The sequence below is a fragment of the Pongo pygmaeus genome, chromosome 2 (assembly GCF_028885625.2).
Source record: "Pongo pygmaeus isolate AG05252 chromosome 2, NHGRI_mPonPyg2-v2.0_pri, whole genome shotgun sequence".
Lineage (NCBI taxonomy): Eukaryota > Metazoa > Chordata > Mammalia > Primates > Hominidae > Pongo > Pongo pygmaeus.
The window spans coordinates 194,885,642-194,898,805 of NC_085930.1; the positions used below are offsets into that span (position 1 = coordinate 194,885,642).

Sequence of the window (13,164 nt, forward strand, 5' to 3'; positions counted from 1 at the left end):
AATATGAAGTCCACTGTAAACTAAGGAGGTAATTCCAGGCTGGGCGCCGTGGTTCATGCCTATAATTCCAGCACTTTGGGAGGCCAAGGTGGACAATCGCCTAAGCCCGAGAGTTCAAGACCAGCCTCGGCAACATAGCGAAACACCATCCTTACTAAAAATGCAAAATTAGCCAGGCATAGTGGTGCATACCTGCAGTCCTAGCTACTTGGGAGGCTGACGTGGGATTGCTTGAGCCAGGGAGGCCAAAGCTACAGTGAACCATGATCACACACTTCTGCACTCCAGCCTGGGCTACAGAGCAAGACCCTGTCTAAAAACAACAACTATATATATATATATTTACTGGAAATATATATATATATGGAGATGTATATATATATATTTACTGGAGATATATATATATGGAGATATATATTTACTGGAGATATATATATATGGAGATATATACTTACTGGAGATATATATATATTTACTGGAGATATATATATATTTACTGGATATATATATATGGAGATGTATATACATACATTTACTGGAGATATATATATGGAGATATATATTTACTGGAGATATATACGTATTTACTGGAGAGAGATATATATATTTACTGGATATATATATATGGAGATGTATATATATACATTTACTGGAGAGATATATATATGGAGATATATATTTACTGGAGATATATATATGGAGATATATACTTACTGGAGAGATATATATATTTACTGGATATATATATATGGAGATGTGTATATATACATTTACTGGAGATATATATATATGGAGATATATATTTACTGGAGACATATATATATTTACTGGATATATATATGGAGATATATATATATACGGAGAGATATATATATGTGGAGATATATATATGGAGATATATATATATGGAGATATATATATGGAGATCTATATATGGAGATATCTATATATGGAGATATCTATATATATATGGAGATATATATATGGAGAGAGATATATATATGGAGATATATATATGGAGAGATATATATATATATGAAGAGATATATATATATATGTGGAGATATATATATATATGTGGAGATATATATATATGTGGAGATATATATATATATGTGGAGATATATATATATATAGAGATATATATATATATCCAGTAAAAAAGTTAAGAACATTCAGTGTTTTCAAGGCCCCACCCCCTACATGGCATACTGAAGAGCAAAGGGGAGGAAACCCTAAAGGCTGGTCTCCTCCTTTGGGACAGAAACAAAGACTGGATTACGCATACAACATTTTGGCTTGTCTGGAAGGTGCCAGAAAAACTGGTTTTTGTGTCACTGACTCAGAGCACTGAAGGATCAGCATCAGAGTTCAGAAGCTGCTGAAAACAGAGGCAAGCAGCATTTAAGAACTGCAGTTCTACAGTCAGACACCAGAGGGATCAAGAGATTAGAAAAGGTTTGAGAGGTCCTAGAATCTCTAGCTAGGCTGATTTCAGGTCTTCCACTGCCTAAAGCCAGTACGCAGAGACTGTGAGAGGTGGTTGTTTTTTCAAAGACCCAAATCCCAACAAAAAAACTTACTAGGCGTACAAAGAAACAGAGAAGCATGACCCAATCAAGGGACCAAAATAAAACTCCAAATACTGACTCTAAAGAACACAGATCTACATGCTCCCTGACCAGTAATTAAAAATAATTGTAAAGATGCTCAATGAGCTAAACAAGAACACAGATAGACAACTAAATAAAGTCGGAAAAATTATGCATGAACAAAATGAGAATATCAACAAAGAGAGAGAAACTATAAAAAAGAACCTAACAAATTCTGGAGCTGAAAAATACAATTGAACAGAAAAATTTGTTAAAGGAGTTCAACAGCAGATTTGACCAAACAGAGGAAAGGACCAGCAAATTTGAATGTAGATCATTTGAAATCTTCAAGTTAGAGGATTAAAATAAATAAATACAGTGAAGAGAGCCTAGGGACCTATGAGACATGCCAAGTAGATCAATATAAGCATAATGGGAATCCCAGAAAGAGAAGAGGGAACAAAGGCACATAGGGCTTTATTTGAAGAAGTAATGGCTGAAAACTTCCCAAATGTGAGGAACGAAATGTACATACAAATCAAAAAATTTAAAGCACTCCAACTGGGACAAATCCACAGAAAACCACACTGACACACATTATAATCAAACTGTCTAAAGTCAAAGATAGAGTATCTTCAAAGTGGCAAGAGAAAAGCAATTGTGACACACAAAGGAGCTTCCGTAACACTATCTGCAGATTTCTTAGCAGAAACTTTGCAGGCCAGAAGGGAGTGGGATGATATATTTGAAGTGCTGAAAGAAACTGCCAACCAAGGACACCATGTGTGGTAAAACTGTCCTTCAAAAATAAAGGAGAAATTAAGATTCCCAGATAAATAAAAACTGAGGGACTTTATTACCACTTGACATGCTCTACAAAAAATGCTAAATTCTCTGATTTTCGTTGTGCTGTTGATTTCTGGTTTCATTCCATTGTGATCAGAAAAGATACTCTGTAGTATGATTTCAATCTTCTTGAATTTGTTAAGATTTGTTTTGTATGTTCTCTCTCCTGGAGAGTTCCACATGCACTTGAGAACATATATTCTGCCATTGTTGGGTGGAATGTTCTTGTATGTCTGTTCGTCTATAGTGGTGTTCCAATTCTATTTCCTTATTGTTCTTCTGTCTAGTAGTTTTATCCATTATTGAAAGTGGGGCACTTAAGTTTCCTACTGTTATCATGTTGCTAATTATTTCTCCCTTCAGCTCTTTCAAAGTTGACTTCATATATTTAGAACTCTGAGGTTTGGTGTGTACATATTTACAAGTGTTATATCTCCTTGGTGAACTGTTCTTTTAACATTATATAACGTCCCTCTGTCTCTTGTAACAGTTTTGTTTTTAGTCTATTCATCTGATAATAGTATAGCTCCTCCTCCTCTCTTGTGGTTACCATTTGCATGGAGTATCTTTTTCCATCTTTTTACCTTCAGCCTATATGTGTCCTTATATCTAAAATGAGTCTCTTGTAGACCACATACAGTTAGATCCTGTTTTTAATCCATTTAGCCAAGAATGGGGAGTTTAATTCATTTGCACTTAATTACTGATAAGGAAGGACTTATTTTTGTCATTTTCATTGTTTTCTGTATGTCTTGTAGCTTTTTTGTCCCTTCTTTCCTTTCTTCCTGTCTTCCTTTATGTTTTGTTGATTTTTATTATAGTGATGTGCTTTGATTTTCTTTTGTGTGTTCTTATAGATTTTTTCTTGGTGGATACTATTGCAGTTACATAAAACATCTTAAAGTCATAGCATCCTATTTTGAACTGATAACAACTTCACTTCAATTGCATAAAAAACTCTACTTTTTTACCCCATCCCCAAATATCACAAATTACACCTTTATGTTTTTATACCCATTAACATAGATTTATAGTTAAAAAATTTTTTGTCATTTAAATTCTATGTACCAAAATTACTACAGTACAGGTTACTATATTTGTTAATATTTACCCTTACCAGATAACCATATATTTTCATATGGCTTTGTGTTGCTGTCTATCATTCTTTTATTTTATGTTTTATTTTAACGTTTTTTCTTTTTCTTTCTTTTTTTGAGATGGAATTTCACTCTTTTTGCTGAGGCTGGAGTGCAATGGCATGATCTCAGCTCACTGTAACCTCCACCTCCCGGACTAAAGTGATTCTCCTGCCTCAGCCTCCTGAGTAGCTGGGATTACAGGTGTGTGCCACCACACCCGGCTAATTTCGTATTTTTAGTAGAGACGAGGTTTCACCATGTTGGCCAGGCTGGTCTTCAACTCCTGACCTTGTGATCCGCCCACCTCGGCCTCCCAAAGTGTTGGGATTTACAGGCATGAGCCACCGCACCCAGCCCCATCCTTTTATTTCAACTTGAAAAGAACTAAACCCAAAACCAGCATAAAAATGGCAATAATAAAAATCAGAGCAGAGATAAACAAATACAATCAACAAAACTAAGAGTTGGTTCTTTGAAAAGATCAACCAAACTGACAAATCCTTAGCTAGATTAAGAAAAAAAGACAATATTCAATAACTACAATCAGAAATGAAAGAGGGAACATTACCACCAATACGACAGAGATAAAAAGGATTATAAGAGAATATTATGAAGAATTGTATGCCTACAAATTTAATAACTTAGAAGAAATGGATCAATTTCTAGAGGAAACACACAACCTACCAAGATTGAATCATGAAGAAATGGAAAGTCTGATCAGACCAATAATGAGAGATTGAATCAGTAATCAAAAACCTCCCAACACAGAAAAGCCCAGGACCAGATGGCTTCATCGGAGAATGCTACCAAACATTTAAAGAATTATCGCCAATCCTCCTGAAACTCTTCCAAAAAAATGAAGAGGAGGGAACATTTCCAAGCTCATTCCATGAGGCCAGCTTTACCCTGATTCCAAAGCCAGACAAAGACACCACAAAAAAAGAAAACTTCAGACCATTATCTCCGATGAATATTGATGCAAAAATCCTCAACAAAATACTAGCAAATCAAATTCAGCATATGAAAAGGATTATAAGCCACGACCAAGTGGGATTTGTCCCTGGAATGGAAGCTTTGTTCAGCATACAATTAATGGGAAGCTGGGCGCGGTGGCTTATGCCGGTAATCCCATCACTTTGGGAGGCCGAGGAAAGAGGATTGCTTGAGGCCAGGGGTTCAAGACCAGGCTGGGAAACGTACTGAGACCCCATTTCTATAAACATTTTTTTAAAAAATCAATCAATATAATAAATCACATTAACAGAATGAAGGGGGGGGAACCACATGATCGTGTCATTAGAAAAAGTATTTGACAAACTTAACACCCTTTCACGATAAAAACACTCAACAAAATTAGGAATAAAAGGAAATTACTTCAACATAAGACCATTTATGAAAAGCCCACAGCTAACATCACACTCAATGATGAAAGACTGAAAGCAAGGCTTTTCCTCTAAGACCAGGAACAAGGCAAGTATGCCCACTCCTGCCCACTTCTATTCAACATAGTACTGGAAGTCCTAGCCAGAGCAATTAGGTACAAAAAAGAAATAAAAGGCATTCGAATTGGAAAGAAAGACATAAAATGATCTCTATTCACAGATGACATGATTTTATACGTAGAAAGCCTTAAAGATTCTACAAAAAAGGTTAGAATAAATTTAGCAAAATTGCAGGACACAAAAATCAACCAACGTGCAAAAATCATTTACATTTCTATATACAACAATGAACAATCTGAAAAGGAAGTTAAGAAAACACTGCCACTTACAATAGCATCAAAAAGTATAGAATACTTAAGAATAAACCTAACCAAGGAGGTACAAGACTTGTACACTGAAAACCACAAAAGGTTCCTGAAAGAAATTTAAAGGCACAAATAAATGGAAAGACATCCTGTGTTCATGGATTGGAATATTTAATATTGTGAAGATGTTTATACTACCGAAAGCGATCTACAGATTCAATATGAGCTCTATCAAAATCACAGTGGGCTTTGTTTGCAGAAATAGAAAAATTCATATGGAATCTCAAGGGACCTTGAATAGCCAAAACAATTTCAAAAAATAAGGAAGTTGAAGGGCTCAGACTTCCTGCTTTCAAAATATATTACAAAGCTACATAATCAAAACAGTGTAGTACTGGCATAAAAACAATAAATAGACCAATGAAATAGAATAGAGAGCCCAGAAATAAATCCTGCGTATAGTCTCCAGTGATTTTTGATAGGGTGCTGAGACTACTAGATGGGGAAAGAGCAGTCTATTCAGCAGATGGTGCTGGGGAAACTGGACACACACGAAGAATGAAGTTGAATCATTATTTTATATCATATACAAAAATTAACTCAAAATAGGTTAAGGACCTAAACAGACCTAAAACTATCAAACTCCTAAGAGAAAACACAGGGGGGAAAGCTTTATGATATTGGACATGGCAAAGACTTCTTGGTTTCACCATTACACCAAAAGCATAGGCAACAAAAGCAAAATTAGACCAGTGGGAGTACATCAAACTTAAAAACTTTTGTGCATCAAAGGATATAATCAACAGAGTGAAAGGTCAACCCATGGGATGGGAGAAATATTCACCAATTATTTATTTGATAAGGGGTTTGCTATGGTTTCAAATTCCCCTCAAAACTCATGTTGAAATTTAACTGCCACTGTAACAGTGTTGAAAGATAGGACTTTTAGGAGGTGATTAGGTCATGAGTGCCTTCATGAATGGATTAATGCAGTTATCACAAAGTGATACTGTCTCTACTAAAATTACAAAAAATTACAAAAATTAGCCGGGTTTGGTGGCAGGCGCCTGTAATCCCAGCTGCTCGGGAGGCTGAGGCAGGAGAATTGCTTGAACCTGGTAGACAGGAGGTTGCAGTGAGCCGAGATCGTGCCATTGTACTCCAGCCTGGGCAACAAGAGTGAAACTCCGTCTCAAAAAAAAAAAAAAAAAAGTAGAATTCAGAAAAGTATTATTTACTAAGTTCCCAGGAACTTGGATGAGAAATGTCTTTTTCAAATTAAACTGTGGCATCTGGGGGATTTCAAAAGCCCAAGTAGAATAAATAATTCATAATAGAAAGGATAGAGTCTATTATGAAATCTAAGAATAGATTTGTAATGTTCTTCTTTTAAGGACCATTTTCATCTTCTTGGTTTTGGAACACTCATGTTTGACATTACTTCTCTATAAAACTGCCACCGTTACCCACAAACAGATTTTGCCAAACTGAAAATCTACTTTTTCTTTTTTTAGGGACAGGGTCGTGCTCTGTCACCCAAGCTGGAGTGTGGTGATGCACTCAAAGCTCATTGCTCAAATTCTTAGGCTCAGCAATTCTGCCTCAGCCTCCTGAGTAGCTGAGACTACAGGTATATGCCACCATGTCTAACTAATTTTTTAAATTTTTTGTAGAGATGGAGGTCTCACTATGTTGCCCAGCCTGGTCTTAAACTCCTAGCCTCCAGCGATCTTCCTGCCTTGGCCTCCCAAAGCACTGAGATTATAAGTATGAACCACTGCACCCAGCATGAAAGTCTATTTTTATTGTGTTATCTATTCCATCACCACTCATTCATTTATAATACAAAGTTAATTTGTTTGGTAAGAACTGTATTTGCCATTCAAACTGGGACAACCCTCATTACACTGTGGAATCTTATAATTACTTCATAAAATAAGGGGAAAGGGCTGGACACGGTGGCTCACGCCTGTAATCCCAGCACTTTGGGAGGACGAGGTGGGCAGATCCTTTGAGGTCAGGAGTTCGAGACTAGCCTGGCCAACATGGTAAAACCTTGTCTCTTCTAAAAATACAAAAATTAGCTGGACATGGTGGCACATGCCTGTAGTCCCAGCTACTCGGGAGGCTGAGGCAGGAGAATCACTTGAACCCAGGAGGCGGAGGTTGCAGTGAGACAAGGTTGAGCTACTGCACTCCAGCCTAGGGCAACAGAGTGAGACTCTGTCTCAAAAAAAAAAAAAAAAAAAGCGGGGGGTGGGGTAGTGAGGAGGAAGGACAGATAGAAGAAAAAAGTGGAAGAAGAATAAAGCAGCCATGTGGAAACTAGTTTCTACTACTTAAGGAAATGTAATCCAATGTTAAGAGTATAAACAGTTTAGAAGCATGGTGGGAGAAACCTTTTCCAGGACAATAAATGATAGCTTTGGTGACAACATACATTCTACACTTGCACTGTCCAATTCAATGGGCATTAGCTATACACACGGCTACTGAACTCTGAGTAAAAAAATAAAACACTCAGTTCTTCCACTGTACTAGTCACATTTCAAATACTCAGTAGCAACATGTGGCTAGTGGCTGACCTATTGAACAGTGCAGATATAGAACATTTCTATCACTGCAGAAAGTTCTATTGGACAGCACGAGTCTATATGTTCCTCCCAATAATTACTATCAATGGGTGATAGAAGCATTAAAATTCACAAGACAGACACGCAAGTGGAGAGACAGCCATATGTAAATGCAAAAGATCTACTTCCCACTGTATTCTACTTGGGAACAAGTTTCTTAAACATAATCCCTCCCTGCCTCCGTTACTGAGTAACAGATTTGGAGTTTTTAAAAAAAACTTCTTGGGTTAAATGAGGGAGAATCTACTCTTTTTCTCTATTGAGTGATCTGGGCATTGCATGGAAACTTACAGTTTGGTCTCATCTGCCTCTTTCTGCATGATTTCAAGAATCATACGGCATGCTTCAGAAGTCCCCTCTGGGGTGGCATGGATGGTGACAGGTTTCTCTGCAGCTCCAGAGTTCTCTTTTCTATGGATGTCTACCCTGCAGGAAAAGAATCAGGAGCCATGATTACAAGGTCATCTGGATAGGACCCTAGTCCCAAGAAAGCGTCACACCAACCAATGTACAGCAAGGACACAGACAGACAAGGAGGTGTCATCAGCACGTTTGCAATCAGTGCCATTCTCCAAGAAGGAGGCAAGCAGTGCAGGGGGTCTTATGCCAAATTTTAATTATTTGCAGCTTCATTTAGAAGGGAACGATTCTTACAGGAGTGCTGTAGGACAAAGGCACTAAGCCAACTCGGTAATGAAGCCAGTTTGGTAAATGGAAGTATTTTGTGTAGTCTTTCAAAAGACTGCAGAAGTGAAGAGTAAAGTGAGAAGGATAATACTGCACATTGGCACAGTGCCGGTCTCTGAACTGATTGCAGCTTTTAAAAGCCATATGTTAATCCAAATCCAAACACCAAATTCAAGCAAGCTTTATATATTTGAGTGTGGATAGAAAACAGAGGCATGCCCTCTCTCTGCCTAAGTTTTTGATTTCCTTTCCATTGGCAGCCTGCCATTACGACTAATGGCTCAAAAGCTTGATAACTTTATCAGACTTCTTTGGGTAGTTGTGGTCCTACCTGTTTTTGTTAACTTTCAAAATTACATAACTGATTATATCCTTTTTACTTTGGCTGTTAGAAAGTCTAGAGCCAAGTCTTTGGTTGACTTCTAAAAAATGCGCACACACTTTGAGAGCTAACCCCACTTCTATTTAAACTTGTTACATTTTTTTTTTCAAGCCACCTTACACAATTTTTGCAACAAAAAGACATAAATAAAAGTCACTTTCACAGTGAACTTGGAGGAAAAGCCAGGGCTGATTTTAAAATAAAAGGAATACCAAACGGTAACTTCCCTCTCTATTTCCTCACTTCTAAGATGTGGCACTCCAGACTCATCCATATCAGTGTCTATTATTTGGGGATAAATAAGACATTTTGAAGAAAATAGCATTTCTCTTTCAGGTTACAAGACACTGAATGACCTGAATAAAATGTACTAGCCCATGTAAATAATCACTATGTGTCAGTAATTGGGTGCTTTGCAATTTAAGTACTTTCATATTAATTATTTCACTCAATCTCCCTGATTGTGCTAATTGTCGTAATAATCCTGGCAAAACAGACAGGAACCCTCTATTTATTTATTTATTTATTTATTTATTTATTTAGAGATGGAGTTTCACTCTGTTGCCCAGGCTGGAGAGCAGTGGCGCCATCTCGGCTCACTGCAACCTCCGCCTCCTGGGTTCAAGCGATACTCCTGCCTCAGCCTCCTGAGTAGCTGGGATTACAGGCGTGAACCACCACACCTGGCTGATTTTTGTATTTTTAGTAGAGATGGGGTTTCACTATGTTAGCCAGGCTGGTCTCGAACCCCTGACCTCAGATGATCCCCCTGCCTCAGCCTCCCAAAGTGCTGGGATGAGTCTCTGTAATACAGAGGGTGCCCGGCCAGAACCCTCTTTTTATAGAAGAGGCAATTGATGCTCAGAGAGGTTAACATCTTTTCCAAGATCATAAAACCATTTAAAGTGCTACAACTTGAACATAAGTCTTTGTTTTCAAGTCCCGAGCTTGCTTTATTACATCATGCTACAGTCTTAGGAAGATATAAAAATCAACAATTCCATAAGACATTTTATTCACTCCAACTCTTACAACCAGTTTAGTCTCCTTGAACAGGGAGGAAACTAAACAGAAGGCCAGTGTGCTTTATTTCTTGCTTGGCAAGAAGTCACAAAGAAGTGACTCACCCACTTCTTTGTGAGACTACCTATGTGGTCACAAAGAATGGCCACCCCCAGGGCTCTGACTCAGGGGAAGAGGAAGAGCTATGAAGAGTGGGTTCTAGGATCCCGCAGAGCTCCAAACCTCTGCTTTTGTAGAAATTGATGCATCCATAAGCATTAGTTCGCTTACGGGAACAGTCCTGGCTGTGAGGTTATCAGTACCCTCTTTATGAACTTTTAGCCTCTCAGCATGAAAGCTTATCACAGCCCCCAGCTTGATGTTAGTCTGTTAGTAGTCCTGTTGAAAGAAGCCACTGTTTCTTACAGCACAGCCCCCCACTGCTGATGTAAGCAATTGTGACCTAAGAGTGGCTGAGACCCACCAGCACGCAGGGGACCCCTCAGAAGGAAGCAAAGGAAGCCCCAGAGGCACGTACCGGGACTGGGTCTGCTTAGTGATGTTCTTTATGGTCAAGCCCTCCTTTCCGATGATGGCACCAACAAACTGGGTGGGGACCAGGATCCGCAGCGGGAAATCAATCTGTCTGGCCTGAGAAGTGCCCCCAGGGGCGTGGCCTTGCTCCCGGGAAGAGTGGTCCCCACGCTGGGCTCGCTGAGGGGGCGAAGGGGAGCTCACCTCTTCATCCGGGATGTAGGAAATCTTGAAGGAGTAGTTCTCAAACTGATGCCCGCTCAGCTTCTCCACGGCTCTGAAATGCAGCAGGACAGGGGAGCTTCGTCAGAAACCGACATCAAGAAAGACCCTCCTGCAAGACTGGTTCATTCATTCCCATTTAATAGGTGCCTAGATGGTGCCATGCCAGGCACTGAACATACACTGGTGAGCAAGACAGACACCATCTCTGCTCCCTCAGGGCTTGCAGTTAACAGTTAAACAAGTAATCACAACGGATCAGCCTGGTCAGGCTTCATATCCAACACTATAGCCTGGTTTCTCCACCACTCAAGGCCATTTCCCCCTTATCAAAAACTCTTATAAATATCAGTATAAAATTATGACTCATTTTTTTCTCATTTTAATCATCATACATATTATTGAAAATTCAGAAATATATAAGTGCAAATAAAATCCTAATCCACTATCTTTACTTTCTTAAATATAAACATATTATTGCTTATAAAAATGAGTTAATATTGTACATACTATTTTCTAACCTTTAAAAAATAGTTAATATTCTAAACATTTTTCAATGTCACTAAGTACCTTTCAGTATAATTTACACGACTCAACTGCAGTATCAGTATAATTTTTAATGACTGTTTAACATTCTATTCATTTACCATAGTTTTTGCAACTGATCCTTTATAGTTGGATATCTGTTGTGTCCAACCTTTTACAGTTACAGTGTCACCATCGGCATCTTTGCAACTACAACTTTGCACACAGGACAAATTCCTAGTAGAATTGTTAACTATTGCCCAGTGGGCCCCTGGAATGGTTTCAACATTTATGATCCCATAGCAGTTTAGGAGAGAGCATTTGTGTCCTTGAATCTTCAAATGCACAGAGTGCTGTTATTTAAAGATATTTATCAATTTGATAGGGGATAAATGATATACCACTATTATATTCTTAAAATGACACATGAAATACAATATCCTTTTCATATATTTTTAGTAGCATTAACCCAATTTTACTAGGTTAATGTTTAGGACTTGTAAATTTATTACGAAGCAGCACCTTTTGAATTTAATAAAAGCAATAGAGTAATATCATGTACAGAGGTCCACCCAAGCAGCAACTAGATAAGGGCTGTGGAATTGAGTTGTTGGTGTATCTCCACTTACAAATGTGTACAAGGTAAAGTTAACACTAAATGAACTATTACCTTTTTCTTTTTTTTTTTTTTTTTTGAGACAGAGTTTCGCCCTTATTGACCAGGCTGGAGTGCAGTGGCGTGATCTCGGCTCAATGCAACCTCCGTCTCCCAAGTTCAAGTGATTCTCTTGCCTCAGCCTCCCGAGTAGCTGGGATTACAGGCATGTGCCACCACGCCCGGCTAATTTTGTATTTTTAGTAGAGATGGTGTTTCTCCATGTTGGTCAGGCTGGTCTCGAACTCCCAGCCTCAGGTGATCTGCCCACCTCGGCCTCCCAAAGGGCTGGGATTACAGGCATGAGCCACCACGCCTGGCCTGAACTATTACCTTTTTCAATGCAAAATTAACATTTTGAAAACTAGCAGTATGAAAATGGGTTAAATATCTTTGTATGTTGAAAAAGAACACTATAATCCTGGGATGTATAGCCAAGGTTATGCCACATCCATAAAGCAAGACCAAATGTGACCATAATTCTAGTTATAATGACCTGACAGGCACTTTAAGGACCTCCTACAAAAAAGGAACTTGTTTTTGTTGTTCTTTTAGAGATGGGGGTCTCATTATTTTGCCCAGGCTGGTCTCAAACTCCTGGTTTCAAGTAATCCTCACCCTCCCAAGTAGCTGGAATTATAAGCATGTGCCACCACATCCGGCTGCTGTTGTTGCTGTTTTGAGAGGCAGGGTCTTGCTCTGTTGCCCAGGCTGGATGGTAGTGGTGCAGTCACAGCTTACTGCAGCCTTACCATCCTGGGCTCAAGTGATCCTCCTGCCTCAGCCTCCCAAGTAGCTAGAACTATAGGTGCAAGCCACCATTCCCAGCTAATTTTTAAATTGTTTTTTGTAGAGACTGGGTCTCCATATGTTGTCCAGGTTGGTCTCAAACTCTTGGGCTCAAGCAATCCTCCGGCCTTGCCCAAAATGCTGGGATTACAGGCATGAGCCACCATGCCTGGCCTCATTGTTTTTTAAGAGACTTGATCTCATGTCCATTAATAGCTAAGCTCAAAATTAACCATCCCTGAAGTAATGAATGGGCACTGGAAAGAGGATGGGGATTGGAGAAAAGAACCCAAACCAGGTGCTATTGATTAACCACTCTCAGACAGTTCTCTTGGCTGCTGCTGTCACTGAGGTGGATTCCCTCTTAATGTTACACACACAAAATTGATGTTTTGGTATAGGCTTGTGCTG

The 13,164-nt window shown here is 38.7% G+C and overlaps 1 protein-coding gene across 8 annotated transcripts in view; it reads right to left on the reverse strand.

Annotated features, from left to right (window-relative positions):
* Positions 1-13,164, reverse strand: part of IGF2BP2 (insulin like growth factor 2 mRNA binding protein 2) — a 177,703-nt gene that overhangs the window by 32,138 nt on the left and 132,401 nt on the right. For all 8 annotated transcript variants that reach the window (XM_063662496.1, XM_054483580.2, XM_063662494.1 and 5 more), the window contains exons 6-7: positions 10,567-10,839; positions 8,249-8,383 (exon numbers count right to left, since the gene is read on the reverse strand). In XM_063662496.1, coding sequence (XP_063518566.1) covers positions 8,249-8,383; positions 10,567-10,839 — 408 coding nt within the window. The remainder of the gene's footprint in view (positions 1-8,248; positions 8,384-10,566; positions 10,840-13,164) is intronic.